The 16,131-nt window shown below is 41.4% G+C and overlaps 1 protein-coding gene across 1 annotated transcript in view; it reads right to left on the reverse strand.

Annotated features, from left to right (window-relative positions):
* LOC111578352 (fibronectin-like) overlaps positions 1–10,600 on the reverse strand; it is a 31,040-nt gene extending 20,440 nt beyond the window's left edge. The window contains exons 1-12 of the mRNA XM_023285064.3: positions 10,282–10,600; positions 9,376–9,501; positions 9,157–9,291; positions 8,734–8,865; positions 8,373–8,510; positions 7,471–7,629; positions 6,699–6,896; positions 6,390–6,572; positions 5,452–5,628; positions 2,413–2,568; positions 1,911–2,039; positions 1,454–1,597 (exon numbers count right to left, since the gene is read on the reverse strand). Coding sequence (XP_023140832.2) covers positions 1,454–1,597; positions 1,911–2,039; positions 2,413–2,568; positions 5,452–5,628; positions 6,390–6,572; positions 6,699–6,896; positions 7,471–7,629; positions 8,373–8,510; positions 8,734–8,865; positions 9,157–9,291; positions 9,376–9,501; positions 10,282–10,411 — 1,807 coding nt within the window. The 5' untranslated portion in view covers positions 10,412–10,600. The remainder of the gene's footprint in view (positions 1–1,453; positions 1,598–1,910; positions 2,040–2,412; positions 2,569–5,451; positions 5,629–6,389; positions 6,573–6,698; positions 6,897–7,470; positions 7,630–8,372; positions 8,511–8,733; positions 8,866–9,156; positions 9,292–9,375; positions 9,502–10,281) is intronic.
* Positions 10,601–16,131: the final 5,531 nt, after the last annotated feature.

Here is a 16,131-nt window from a genome sequence, read left to right on the forward strand (position 1 = left end):
TGGGTTTTCCATTTTTACCTTTTATGGTGTTTTACACAATAAGCCAAGTGCGCCTGGATCTGCCTCTTGCTGCCCTTAAATCTTTGCATGGTGTGTTTTGTATGCCTAGACACACACACACCCAGAGCTAGTTCACAGCTGGTTGCTATTATGGCCACTTCTGGCAGAGTAGTGCCCTACATTTTGCATCTCCCATCAACCTGCTTCACATACAGAGCAAAACAAGTAACAGTTCAAATGTTCCTTTACATGAGACCTGACAAACCCGAAGCTGTTGAAGTTCGCACGCCTTTACAGCCTCACTTGGAACTATACTGACACTCACGTTGCAGAAAAATTTAATGTTATAAATCCATATCACAAAAGCCTATTATATCATTATGTCCACCATTATATTTTTTACAGATCTGGGGAAGGTGGAAGGCAATAGGAACATTCCACAACATTATATTCAAGAATACCAGCAGAATACAACACAATAAAAAAAACAAAGAGAGCTGCAGAAAAACAGGACTTGGTGGTGTGTTGTATCTAATGTTAAACAATGGAAAAGTCTATAAAGAAAGGTAACTAAAACTCTTAACAAACTGCACACTGTGTAGCCCAAAGTAGTCAGTTATAATTACAAAAGCAGTAAATTGCTTAGAAGCAAACAATTACGACTGTGAAGGAACACAGTACAACTTGCAAGAAAGCACAACATGTACAGAGGAGGGAACTTGAAATTAGAACAAAACTGAGAAAGATAAACTGACATACAGTGAAGCCATCTAACCAAGCTTGGTTTGAAGTCATTACAAATGAGTAACATTAGGCTGCATATTCTTGTGCAGTGAAGCATAACTTTGTTCTGAATGACACTGGCTAAGGGCTTAGACTAAAACATGAGATTCAATCTAAGAGTGATTGCTAAAACCCACAACTCTGAAAGCTGTTGTTCACTGAGCTCTGTAGGTAGTAGGTGTGTAAGGGCTGTATACACACTCATGCACTGTGGTGTTTAGTACAGCTGTGGCAACAACGCAGGGGATGTACCACATGCTGGCAAGAACAAAGGCCCAAAGTGGGGGATGTACTTGTAAAAGAGGAAATCACACCCCCTCCCATTTCTGTCTGTTTCACATCAAAGTCAAGGGCCTCATTTTTGAGGTGACTTAAACAAACATTTTTCAGTTACCGTCTGATGGGAGATGGAGCACAATTTGTTAAGTCCACAATCTGAAAAAGGATGCCGCAAAAGGTGACCAGGTGGGAAGTAAAAGAACAAAGTCAAAACTGTGAAAGGCCGGCAGATAAGTGCTTAAGGGTGGGTGGTAGTCTTGTTGATACGCAACGCTGCTCAGCATAGTCTGATAATCTGATGCGTTCAGTGTGGTATCACAAAATCTCCCATCTGCCTTACAGCACCCTCCTAACTGTTGCATAGCTCAGTTTCGTAAATATGAAATCTTACCTGGGTATGACTGCAGGGGTTCACAGCTGAGCTCTCCAACACCATTGCCATGGCAATAGCACTTGTACATGATTCCATGGATGACTTTATCCCAAGACTCTCCAATCTGATAGAAGGCTCTTGTCTCGGGTTCCTGGCACTGGTCTAAGGACACAAAAAACAAGAGTGGAACAGCAGCCAAAAACAAGTGTTTTAGTGGTGGCACAAACACAGCTCCCCTTAAAGATCAGTCTTTACATGTCAGTCTGCAGTTCTTATGGCACATTTCATATATTAGTGAAAGTAACACAAATGTAAATACATATTGCATATTTCCATTCTGTAACTCTTTATACAGAATGTACGGTCTAAGCAGACAGAAACAAGGTTTTGAGACAGGTGAAAAGTAGCAGAGTGGAATGTGGACCACTAAATCAAATTAATGTTTTGCAGTAAACCTGAAGAATTCTAAACCCACCAACGGCATCACACTTCCAGCGGCCACGGCCCTGTCCGAAACAGGTGCAGTTCATCATGTATCCCTCCTCGTGTTGTTTGGTGAAGGTCTGGTTAACGTCGTAGGTGAGACCATCCACACTACACTGGTCTGCAACAAACACACAAACAGAGATATAGCAAAATGTTCAAAGATGTAACTGAACAAACTCACAATGAAAACTAGTTTTGAATGTGAAATGTGTTTGAGAGGACCGTGTGTGTGTGTGTGAGTGTGCATGCATTGCAGGTGCAGCTAAGGCCATATGAAGTGCAGGTGTGCAAGCTCACTTTTGACCTTTAGGTAGTTGAGTGATTATATGACACATGACCTTTCACCTCATCACTCAGGGAATTTCAATATGAGTGTGTAATTATTACGCCACACACATAATTGAACATACTGCTACAACGGTTACTCTTGATCACGTACTCTTCCTCTGTGTAGCCCACTTTGACTCTCACTGTCGTGCACAGACACACACCTTTAAGCTGGGAGTAAGCCATGCAGCTCCATTCTCCTCTCCCATTGCCAACGCAGGTACACCGCATCATGTGACCCAGAACATCGTGTCGTTTGTCCCACTGGTCGCCTACGCGGTACATCACCCCCTCACTGGTTGTGCACACTTCTTCATGAGCTAAAACAAAAAAGAGGAAATAATTTACCTACAAATACTACTCCTGTTTCTGTTTCAGGCTAGATATGTTGTTCAGATAAGTTTGGACGTAGCAGTTTTAAAAACACTAATTAAACTAACCCCGACAAAATAATGAGGCACATAGGCATGCATGCACAGGCAACTTTGTCATACACATTTACTTAGCAACACAAGCAGCATGCCAGCATCAGGATAAAAGCAGCAACAAACACATTATATTAAATGATACCCCTAGGAGATCACTGACTGAAACCTACAATTATTACCGAAGAGCACAGAGGATACAACCATCACAGAACACCTGTGTCCATAGGAAAGAAAATTTGATTAAAAGTCAGAAACAGCTGTCTTGTGTTCCTGTATGTACGACTGACTGTGTGTGTCCACCATATGTTCGCAGTTAATTAAAAGAGAGAGTATTTTTTTTATCAGTAATAGAAAGTTGGCAACAGTGGGTGGGACATGCAGAGGCCTGGTCTTTATGTGTGGCACACTGGCTTTATCTTAGTGCAGGTTTTAAACTCTGTGTTGACCCATATCAGTTTCCAGGAAAACAGAAAGGAGCAGAACTATCAGTTGCAGTTAAATGCCTGATGTGAAGCAGGTGGAGAAGCAGAAAAAACACATATGTATTTATGCCTACTGACAGATGCATTTTTGTGGATGATAAAAGGAGATGGATGGAAGATTTGTGTCTTGGAGCTTAGATAGGGCTTTTCTATGCCAGAGCACAAACTTGCCCAGACCATCTGGATCTTGGAAATAAAAATCGACAGTGTAGCTGAAGCACAAGGGATGTTTAGGATTTTGTATAGGAGTGTGAAGTACCTCAACAGAGGTTTCGTAAGGGCTAAGTCTAGGCTAGATTTTGAGTTTAAATGATCAGAATGATAGCTAGTGGGTTACTTGTAATTTCAAACAGCAATGGCATTTCTGCTTCTCATTTCTCTTACACCATGTATAAATTGTGTTCTGTAGTCTTCACCGCTTGTAATTACAAAATTAGATCAGATGTTTGGATGCCTGTTGGATGTGCTTTCACAATCAGAATCAGAATCTGGTTTATTAGCCAAGTATGCAAGCATACACCCTTCCTGTCCCAGCTGCCTATAGGGCATCTGGCTGCTTTTCACATTTGAAATTAATTTTTTCTCCATATATGGAAGGTCCTTAGGCTCAATGTGTTCGAGGTCCAAACGGTTATCAGCAGTCGGAATTTGTCTGGCCTCAACTCAACCTTGCTTTAGGAAAATGTTACTGGCAGATACAGTTGCAGGAACTAAAACAATATCCTCCATTATACATAGATATAACACTAAATGAGAACATTACAACCAAAAGATGGGGTTGAATTTCAGAAGAGAATTTCTTGGTGGAAAAGGAAAACTTCACTTATGTTATTTTTGATTTTTTTTTTAAGTTAACACACAGCGGTTGTGTATCTAATAATTGAAATGATGTAATTTGCATAAATGAGCTGAGTGCCAAATGTGGAATGTGGGGTCACGCCTGGAGACTACCATCCCAAGAACACATGGCAGACGGAGTGATTAGCCTATTGAGCGAGCTTTGCAGAAGACGGCCACAGGTGGAGAAGGGGCTCCAGACCTGTTTATATTACCATTAACATCTCAACAGCCATGTTTGTTTTGATAATCTTTGTAAAGTCATTAAAGTCAGTATCAAAGACCCCCTGCTCCTCTGACTGCTGGACTGTGTTTACCACAGCAAAACTGCTAACAGTGCATATATAGTGGGGTTTTTTTCTTGTTAAATCTTAACAGGGTGTATTTGACAACACGGTGTCAGACAAAAGGTAGTCCTAGGAGTGAGGTAGCCATTTCAAGGAATCCTGAAGAAAAGTTTTTTCAGCCCATTATAAAAAAAGCATGAGGTTTGCTATTCTATAAGCTGTCTACAGCAGGAATGTGTCAACTCAAAACATCTGGATGGAACCAAATCCACTGACCTCAGGTTAGAGTTAAACAAAGGTGAAATACTACCGGAATTCACGAATCTCTCTTTGCAGAAATCCACAGCAATGCAAAAGACTCCCATCTGTTGTGAGCACGCAGCTGTGTTTGCATTAAGTGGCTTTGGCACCTACTACGCACTTTAACTTGCTATAAACAGCTGGCATAATGATGTGGTTTCGAAATAAGACTGTTAGACGTCAATAGGGTTTAGCTCTGATGAAGTTCTCTGGATTTTCATAGTTTGTATTTTTCATTTTATAGCATGATGGCTTCATCATTACTATTGCATCAGTCATTCACAGGTATTAGTGCAGTGTCAATGACCCCCCGCTGTTTCACTGGCTTAGGCTTCTTTTGTTACCCATGGAGACCTAATTGACACCTAGACAAGACCAACAACACTCTTCCAAGGTGATGGTGACCTCAGTTTGGCTGTGCTATAAATAAAGGTGTAAGAACTGTAAATGGGATTTGGTCTGCACTGTGATAATAGCTTTAATGCTAATTAAGGGAAACCTACTAAATATTTTCACTGCTATATAATGACCTTAAAGCAAAGGCCACATTAACTTCTTGCTTCAAACTGGGATGAATATACATTGCAATTATCAGTGGTAATCACGTTAGTTACTATCATGGCTAGTAAATGGCTGGGCTTATCCACAGCTGGTCAGCCGGCAAAGCCTGTAAGGGCACAATCTGCCAAACAAAAAGCACCTGTTTTTTCATTTTCTCTGAAAATGCACATCTGAAGAACATTTCGATACAATAAAACTTTGCGGCCTAAAACAGCTATAAATGCCATGCAAATTCAAACAACACCAACAGCTCTAGGCATGTTCTCTTTCTTTCCTGACTTCCTTATGTCTCCATCACACGCACTTACCAGCCATGGGACAGAAGCCAAATCGATGTTCTGTATCGTAGTCTGTTGTTGTGCCACACCATTTCATGCCGTCCCTACGTCCATCAGCAGTGCAGTCGGTGTAGTTTCGGCCATTGTAGACAAAGGGGAATTGGCACAGAGCACCATTAGAATTACCGCCTCGTGTTGTCACCATCGCTGTCAAAAGAAAAGAAATCACAAATTGGTAACAGTGTGACTTATAAATATCCAAACCCCAATACAGCTCTTGTTTTTGTCATATTTGTAAAAAATATTTGTCAATATAAGCAGAATATACAGTGGCTCAGACTTGTGTGTCTCTTTGGACAAAAACAAATTAGCATGCTAGTCAATAATTGTAGCTAAGTTTTAATATGGAACAAAGGCCAGTTTAGCCCACAGTGGTATTACATCAGTCATATACTTTCCTGAGTGCTAAAAAAATGTCCTGTCATTCTTCTGACAGCAAAAAAGAAAAATAATTCAATACCCCATTAACAAATGCTAGCTTCACAGACCAACACAACCATCTAACACCAAATCAGAATTTGGAAGGTGTTAAATATTTGAACCTGATGTTAAAAAGAAAAACAAGTCCTGGGAGATTCAACCTGGAGTAGACTGGCTGTGATTTATATGCAACTAATGTTACACCCAAGTAAAGTTAGCCGCTTTCTTTTACTGACACTATACATTAGCTGGCATGACATCAGAAAATCCCTAGCTGGTTTGTTCTTCTAGAACAAGATTTGCAACTGTTGTTCTTTCTAAACTGCAAAAATATAAAGCCCACCCTCTATCTCTTCAAATATTGAAATATTAACACAATGAGCATTTTAACAAACAGCCAAGAGCTTTGGGAATAACAAATAAGCTACAACAAACAATTCATTTCAAGATCCTTGCACAATTTTAGTAATACTAACACATCTGCTCACCATTCTTCTCAGTACAATAAGAATATTTCTGGTCTGTTTCGAAGTCGGAGGAGGTGGAACACCACAGCTGTCCGTCACTGCGTCCATCAGAGGTACAGGAGTGGTAGGTTTTTCCTTTGTAGACGAAGGGGAACACACAGGGCAGGCCTCCGGAGTTACCACCATACACGGGAGCTGGTCCGTCTAGATGTGGACAGGAAAACACAGACACAGAAACATCACTTAGCATCCACCTTTTGGGTTGCGTGTTTATTGGTCCTTTACCCACAATTACTTTCCCAGGGAGGCTCTAAACAGAGCATCTCTCACCCCACTGGTCACAGCTGACTCCATTGCCGAGGCAGGTACAGATCATCTTCTTGGCTCCCTGGGTTTTAATCCAGCGTTGGCCGATGAAGTACGACAGTCCGGCATCTGTGCGACAGGGTCCCTCCTGGGTGACCTCAGGCACGGTGGCAGGCTGGTAGACCGCAGGCTGGATGTTGGTGATCACACGAGAGCCAGTGCCTGAAATGTAACATATGACTCCAATCAGATATGCTGCAATGCTATCAAAAAGCTACAGCTACCTAACATTTTCCTAAACAAACAAAAAAATAGCCACAGATAAGCTCCCTAAGTTAGATAAAGCACAAGAACAGACGTTTATAATCTGCATGTCCGAAAGTGCTAAAACCACTGACCATTGAGTGATACTGTATCACACAATGAAACAATAAAAAGGTGCTTTCCATGTGCTTTTTTACTGTCCTTAAGTCACAACGAGCATATGTTTCCATCTGACACCCTGTAATCGCTTCAAAACCACTTCAAGCACATTTTTCCACACCAGCTTTCCCATATTTATTTCTCCCTCTACAATCCCCTGCTCCCATTGTGTCATTTCTGTCTCTCTTTTGTCATGAGGTCATGATCACGAGTTACAAGGCACATCTTTCTCACTTCATCACTTGGACCCTTAGCGCTTCTTATCTCCTCCCTCCTCGCAACATCTGTCTCTGGTATACATTCTTCTCTCCACGCTGAGGGTGAGAGAGGACGGGGAGAAAAAAAAAGAGACAGGGGTATTATCAGTTCTCACCCAGGCCAGTGGTGTGAAGTGAGGCATGTCTTTCACACTTCCACTCCCCTCGGCCGTTGCCCGTGCACAGACACTGAAGTAGGTGGCCTCGGGCGTCTGTCTTGGTCCAGGTATCTCCAATACGGTAGGAGGACAGAGTATCCTGGTCATTGCAGCGATCTAGGAGAAAAAGAAATCAAGAAGAATTACTGTTAAATAGATGAACACTTTGGGAAAAAACTCTACGCTTAAATTCAGAATGTATTTGTACAAGTCTGCTGTGATTCTGTAGGGACAGATTCCTCCTGGCCTCCAGCTGTTTTTCCGTGTTTGCGCCTCGTAACTTTGCTGACAACGTGGAACACATGAATGAATTTATTGACGAATGACCTCCTTTTAAAAGCCTCCAAGGCCACCCTGACTGTCTTGCACAGAGCAACAAACTAACGGAGGATAACATTCATGATTATCTGCTGCATCAGTCAGCGTAATTAAGAATACAAGCAATGATTTAAACTGCCAACACAGCTGGTAAACATTTCCTCCTCAGCCCGTTAAACACCTCTAACAAATCACACATTGCCATTAGTCCTGTCAATAACACTAGAGAGTATGGCACTCGCTGAGGATTAAAACTGATGTGTATTAGACATATGTGACTCAAAACAGAAGAGTTTGAGAAGCAAATTAATTCATTTTTCTGGCTTGTAGGTCTCTCACTGGTGCAGTTTTTTCCTGTCAACTGCCAGAAATCCTGAATATAAATGAATGAAAGCAGTGTGACAAGAGGATTTCTGAAAGCTGGACTTAATTCTTAACTGTCAAACAAATGAAGAACAGTGGCACAGGCAAGACAAATGAAAAAAAAAGGAAATATTGGAGAAGGTCATTTTATTCCAAGAACCAAATAAAGGATTTCCTACTTCTGGAGGTGCAGGTGATGCGTCCACTTCCCTCTCCCAAACAGGTGCAGTCCACAACCATCCATCCCTGATACGGCTTCTCCCACGTCTCCCCGACAACGTAGGATGTTCCCGCAGAATTGTCATAGCAACGCTCAGCTGCAGAATACAGACCCGTGAACTACTTAACAAACTGAAAACAGGTTTTTTCGTAATGCTACAAACATATCCTAAAGTCATGTTTAGCATTGACTGTAAAACATGCAGATGAGTAACACATAATTAGAATCCAACGTCACAAATTCTCTAGCACGCTATCAAGCAACTGAACCAATGTTTCCACCAGGTAATGCAGTCATCAGTGGGTGTCTGAATGACTCACCCACAGGTTTGCAGGTCCACTCTCCCTTGCCGTTCCCCAGACAGACACACTCCAACATGTAGCCTCCTGTCTCATGGGGTCTCCTCCAGGTGTCACCAATCTTATATGAAGCTCCACCCTCGTGGCAGCGATCTGGGATGGAAAAAAATGAAGATGATGTTAGAGAAAACTTTATTTGCATGTGCGTGTTAACAACGTAAGAAAGCAAAGGAAATGAAACTACTCAGACATTTCTCCCATTACCCAACCACTCAGCTAACTGCACACAGCTGTGTGGCACCAGTTGTTAATCAGTGGTGGAGAATAAGGAGATTGCCCAGTTTACTGCCACCAGTCTGGCAGACCAGGATGTAAACAGAAGGACATGAGTTCCAATGTGTGCTCTGAAGCTGGAAAGGAGTTTCTTGTAGAGCAGTCACTTACTAGCAATAGTGCAGCTGATCTTTCCCTTTCCTGATCCAATACAGGTACAGTCCCAGATCATGCCGTCCTTGGGTCTCTCATAGGTGTCTCCCACAGCATAGTACTGCTGGTTGATTTTATCATAGCACCTTTCCTCTGTTAAAGGAAGAAAATAATGGAAAAAGTGTGTTTTTTTATATGTGGAGAAGTTGTGATGCAAATGAGGTACAACAAACTTACCTTCAGGTTTGCTTTTACACTTGATTCCAGCTACTCCATGGCAAGTACAAATCAGAGTGCTGCCCAAAAACGGCCGCTCCCACTGGTCATTAACGCCGTAGAAGTGGCCGTTCTCTATACAACCATCTGAAAAAAAGAGCAGGACATGAGAGGGGAAAAAACACACAGCTGATGGAACTTGGTATAGAGTCAGGAACAGCAACAGGTTTTTTCGCACTGGAAAGACAAATACAGCCCGTGGAAAACGGTCTAGCCCAAAACCACAGCTACACAACACATAGACTAGTAGATTAGTGGATAAACAACCAAACAAAAGCCTTTTTAGATCTAAATAAGCAAACCCTAAATTGGGAATAAACATCCTATTGAAGGGCACGACTTCACCCATGTCTGTGAAATTGACTCTGGATGTGTTAACTTGACTTCAAAGGGCCCTTATGCTGAGTGATAAATCATTGCCATAGAGTGGAGAATAATAGCTTTGCACTTTTTCCTCTCCCCCAGCAGGCACTTCTTTGTTCACATCTCATGACTTCACATGCCATGAACATCTCTCCCTCTCTTTTACTTTCTCTCTTTTTTTTCCTCAAACAGATCTCAAGAGTTATTTCTTTCTGTGAACTCTGGGATCCTTTGTGTGGATGAAGCTGAGAAGTTGCTGGTGGGCGATCCAAGGACCCCAAGATTTGAAACTGAAGGCTGATTATAGTTTTTGGCAAATAAAATGCACAAGGCAACGGTTGTGCCAAGTGTCTAAAAAGATGTGCCAAAAGCAGTTTTTCCTCTCAACGGGTAAAAATGACAAACACCTGAGTGCCACTAATGTCACCCAAATTACCTCCACTGGTCTCTGCATTAAAAAAAAATACTGCTGTGAGTATAATAACTTGAGGGGAAGCAGCTTACCTTGAGAGACTGAGGAGACGTGATGCTGCTGCGCCTGCCGCCGATTCCTGTGCGCCTCTTTGGGCATGCAGTTCACCGCGCTCCCGATACACAGAGCAACCAGCACCCTGGCTATGGTGCTGCCGGACATACTGGTAACAGCAAAGCAGTTGGTTCCTGCAGAACGTGGTTACAGGTGCTCCCCGTGCAAGTTTTTTTTTTTTTTTTTAAATTCTTATTATTTATAATTTAACCGGGGAGAAGTCGGTTCCAGTGCAACCCTGTGTTTTTTACGCAGCGTTCCGACCTCCTCCTTCAGTCTGCGGCCCCAGAGTGCAGGTTACCACACTATGCTGCTGGGAGTGATTTATCTGGGCATGGCTTAGTCTCAGGCGGAGGAGGGAGGTCCAACAGGGAGACCGACAACCCACGCAGCGTGAAGCACACAAACTTTTCCGAAACAAAGATCATGCTTTCTGTTTTTTTAGTCTCCATACAACCTGAAACACTGAGATGAACCAACTTTTACAATGTCTTTACCGGAGCGAATCCATTGAATTTTTGAGGTTTAGGATCATGACAGGAAAACCTTCACTCCTCTGTTTGCAGATTTCAGATTACTCTTCACTCCTCTTGTTTGCCAATTCACTACATGTGAAAAGTTGCATTAAAATGATTGATGGAACTGTTAAAGTGAAGCCTGTCACACCCAATTTTGCTCAGATTCAACAAAAAAATCACCATCACAAATCTGTACGTCTAAGTGCTATGTGATGTGGTTGTCAAGTGTTGCTGTAGAACTAGTACATGTTTATTTAAAGCAACTTGGCTCCATGACATTGATGCAATGCAGCGTATTGGGCTATAGGTTTAACACAGCCAGAGAAGTGATCTGCAGGAATTAGGTCACATGGCGTCAGTGTCTGGAAAATCTCCAGTAGCCTAAAGTTTCAATGTCTGGAAAGTGTTTATATGTTCAGGTGTTTTATTAAAATTATTCTTCTGTAGGAGCCAACTTCTGTAATGTGCAGATCAAGAGGTCAGTTTTTTCTCCTCTTGTCTCTTCTGCAGCTCACCAATTGTCCTTCGTCTTCAGGTGGAGGAATTAGCTGATTCTTTGTGCATGCTGTATTTAACTTGGCTCATTTTAAACGCCGTTTTTTCTTCACCTTAAGTTACATAAAGCAAGAACAGTGCTGGGTGTTTGATCCTGAGTTCGTTTATTTCCCTTGGGGCCTGCAAATGCCCTTTTTTTTAGATAGTGGGGAAAGCTGTGGGTTTATTGAAGTGTATCTTTAGAAGAGTCTTTTCAAGTTATTTTGACATTGGTGTTCTGAAGACCAATTTCATTCATTGAAAATGCTAAAATCTTGCAATGCATTGGATACCACAAAAGTTAGTGGTTGAAAAGAGCAGGAAGAGACAGTCTCTTAAAGTGACGACAGTATTAAACAGAAATCAATTTTCTAAACTGCAGAAGGTTGACTTTTTTAACCCTCTATACCATGAATTTTTATTTTAGGAGGAAAAAATAGTTCGCCTTAGTTTGGGGAGCTTGGGGGTCCCTGATAATATATTGGTCATAAAATGTGTCCCCCATCAGATCTTGGTTTGTTACCTCAGGGCAACAACATGCTTTGAGGGTACTGCAGGTTTCCTATATTATATAATTAGTGGAATGAGGAACAAACAAGCAATAAATACATTTTAAAAAAGTTTCATTTCAATGACAACAACAATTTCAACAAGTTTTATTTCAACAAACATCAGCCACAAATGGTTTGTCAATCAGTGGGTTAGAGATTAGCTGCAGTGTGTGTTTATGTTTCTGAATGTGTGTTCCTGTGGGATACTGACTGAATCGGCGTTTCTGTATTATTCTGTATGGAACCTCAGGAAGCTGTTGCTGGTGGATGTGGAACAGAGGTGGATGTCACATTTTTGGCACTTGGCTTTTGGTGTACCTTTGCATCTTGGTACCTTGCATCTCCTTTTGTTTTCATCCATGACCATCCTGTGGGCTGTGGCCACATCAGGCACCGTGATGGGTGTAGTCGGTCCTCTTCTTTTCTTCATACTCCCCAGCAATTGTGAAACTGGGACAACCTCTGTTATGCTATAGATTCTTGCCAATTTTGCACAATCTTTCTGCGATATACGACTTGCAACAAGCAGTAGAGTCTTAGGACCAGACTACATGGATTGGCACTGACCCTTGGTGTGTGGTTCACATTCTAAACCAATTGACTTCATGATCCCGCGCTGTCAGAAATGAAAAACAGCTCCCTGGTGTCATTGTTTCCTCTGTAATGTCATGAGCTCAACAGTTACAGCAGTAAAACTGATTAATCGTCAGTCAGCTGCTAAATGAAGGAAATGAAGTACTGGTGAAACATGTCTGAAGGCTCTCTAACCACCATGTTATTTGTGTCCGGAAATCTTTGGCGTATTGGCACATTTTTGAGGCGTCAGGAAGATTTTACGTTGGCATCATTTGGCTCTATACTGTGGCATATGTCGGATTTTATTGAGCTTTTGCTCCACATCCGGAATCATTGCTTACAGGGGCACTTGTTATGACACACCAGAGCATGGTCTCCCATCTGTTACATTTTGTCTCATGCATGGGAAATCCATTGACTGCCATAGATTACAGACTGTGTGAGATACTTTCTTTTCAAGCAGAGATATAGAAGTAAGGAGAAGACCCAATATCTCTATTCCTGTCTCTGTGAAGGTCTGAGTATTTTTTTAAAGACTGAACATGCAGGTTATCCTAACTAACATGCAAGCATTCATTTATTGTTTCGAAAGAGCTAAGGAACGACCACTTCTGAGAAGAGAAACTCCACGTGTTTTCAGTTACAGACCTACAGCGTAAATACAATCTGTCTGCATATACAACTAATCTTTGTGTGAAAGCAAACCACACATTGAGCTTTCTTTCTTTCTTTCTTTCTTTCTCTTTCTTTCTTTCTTTCTTTCTTTCTTGTCCCTTCAGTCCTCCAAATTCACCCATCGTATACACTACCATTCAACAGTTTGGGGTCACCCAGGAAATTTCATGTTTTCCATGAAAACTCACACTTTGATTCATGTGTTAACGTAATTGCACAAGGATGTTCTAATCCTCAGTTAGCCTTTCAACACCATGAGCTAGCACAATGTAGCATTAGAACACAGGAGTGATGGTTGCTGGAAATGTTCCTCTGTACCTCTATGGAGATATTCCATTAAAAATCAGCTGTTTCCAGCTAGAATAGTCATTTACCACATTAACAATGTCTAAACTGTATTTATGATTAATTTAATGTTATCTTCATTGAAAAAAATGCTTTTCTTTCAAAAATAAGGACATTTCAAAGTGACCCCAAACTTTTGAACGGTAGTGTATATGGGCATGTTTGTTTGATGCCGATGTCACACAAAGGTGTAAAGGTCAAGAGGTCATCTGATATACTGCCAACAGTGATTTTACACCCTCAATGCATTTCGTATTATCCATGGAGGCACTGACGATGTTATGTTTTGATGTTGAACTTGGACTTCCAGCTTGTGACAACAGAAAATTGCAAAAGTTTGTACAGCAGAGGAACAAACAACTTGAGGCCTTGTAGCTGAGGAGAGGAAAACATGCGTCACTGCATTGTGCTGTAATAATGAAGTAATCATATCAATCTTAAGTAGTTAGATAGTTATGTTATCCACTGAACTGAGGCTAACCATAAGATTTAATACTTCCACTGTGGGGTGGCTTCTTTTAGTGCCTCAAGTTTGTCGGAAACATTGTAATGTAACTTTTTCCAAAAAACAGCAACTCATCTAATTTAAACAGCAATTCACCGTGTAGACCACCTCATTTGAGTGACCCAGACTTAAATCATTTAACTGGTTACCTTCTGTAAACTGCTGCTGCAGTGCTGTGATGAATGATGGTGAAGCTGGAAATCCAAGTTTAAAGCCATTATCTAATTATTGTGCAAGCTAACTGCCAGATGTGGCTTTGCATATAAATATACAAACAGTCTTATGGTTGAATTGTATGGTTTAAAGCGGTAATTGGCCATTAGAAGCAAATCGCACGGGATGATCGAGAATGAAATTGCGGCAGAGATTTCCATGATGCAACTTGGGTGCATTGTTCACGGTGGCAATACCACCCCGAGATATAGAAAAACACTGTCATAGACACAGAGGTGCTATTTTATTGCCAAAAAGTGTAAAAGCGTCTGCAACACATATGCATAAACTTCTCGAGTTGGATTTAGCAGAGAGTAAAAGGAGAAAAAAGGGAAACCAAAGTGAAAGGACAGAGAGAGTACAGTAACAAAATCAAGAAAAGGGAGTTGTAAAGCTGAAAACAAAATAAAAACGAAATAAAATGTGGAAATCCCGGTGGCGGGTTTTAAATCAGGAGTTCTGAATAATCCTAAGAGTGGGAGACTAGTAAGTGACAAGTGTGGGGAAATAACGAAAGTGAATGGAGAGTTGAGAAATTTGGGCAGAGCAAGTGAAGTTTTACGCTGACGTGTGGAAATCATACTGTAACTTAGCGATTGCATTACACAACACATCCAGAATGATCACTCTGAGAAAGAGGACGAGTGTGAGGAAAGAGGTCACAGCTGCAAAGTCTCTGTACAGCTGCTGCACTTCTTCATCCAGACTTTTCTTTTTCCTTCTGCAAAATCTCTCGCTGTGGACCTCTGAAAATGTCTAAATGGCGTCTGGTTTTGCACCCCATCATTCATTCTTGAAGTGGCTTGTCCTTGCCTACAATTCCTCACATATTACTGTAACGTGTCAGAGTCTCCGCTGTCCTGCTCCTCAGAACTAGTCTTGAAGGCTTCTCCAAATACAGTTTAGATTCTTGTGCTCTCGCCCAGTTGTTTCGAATATATTCCAACAGTCCTGTCTGCTCAACTGGAAAACAATCATGCAGTGAATAACAGGTCTTAAGGAGATAATTATTCACAATAAAAAGACTTCATCACCTAATGAGAGGGGGCATGAATGCATCAAATAGTTGTTACGCTATTACAGAACTACAAATCTTACTGTCATGGGGGTGCTAAAGGAAAAGCCAAGAGATCACAAAAGTTATTAGACTTTATCCTCTGGGAAGAATGAATGTCTGTGCAGATTTTTGTGCTAATCTAGCCAACAGTTGGAGAATTAATGCATCAAAGTTGCAACAAGAATTGCTGTTTTTGGAGGTCTTAACACGTTTTTCATCATCTGCCTTTTAAAGTGCCATTTGGAAGAAGAAGAACAGAGAGTAAAGGAGTTGGAGGAAGCATGGGATAAAGCTTCAGCTCTGCAACCTTTGTAGTGAGGATGAGGTCTTAGTCATGCATTCATGATAGTTATGTCTTTGGGTGTGATTTGCTGTGTGATATGCTTGACTTATCTGCACATCTTACTGTCCCACCAGTCTGCACCATGTACACTCTGTAGCATAAGGTTTTCCTGCATTTTGTATTAAAAAAAAGAAACAAATATATTTCTAATCTCTCTTAAAATCTCCTGTTTCTCCCTCCCCCTGCCTTTTTTTCTTTTTCTTCCTTCTCCATCCTTCCCTCTCCTCCAGGGAGATGAGGTCACAGACTGAAGAAAGATGGAGTGATTAGGAGCTCAGACTCAACACTTTTCTGAGCTGGATATCTTCAAGTTGCACCGTTTGTAGCTGTTCAGATCTGGTTTGAAACGCAGAATAAATCTTTGTGCAGTTAGATCTGTCCTTTCATCTTTCATTGTTTCAGTAGCCAGCTTCTGTATGATTTGCCTCGTGGTTGTTCAAGTGTGTACAGTATGTGTCTGTCCTCCCAGAGATATTTTATACTTGGAAGCAAACAAGGTTGGAAGTTGCTC

The sequence above is a fragment of the Amphiprion ocellaris genome, chromosome 11 (genome assembly GCF_022539595.1).
Source record: "Amphiprion ocellaris isolate individual 3 ecotype Okinawa chromosome 11, ASM2253959v1, whole genome shotgun sequence".
Taxonomy (NCBI): domain Eukaryota; kingdom Metazoa; phylum Chordata; class Actinopteri; family Pomacentridae; genus Amphiprion; species Amphiprion ocellaris.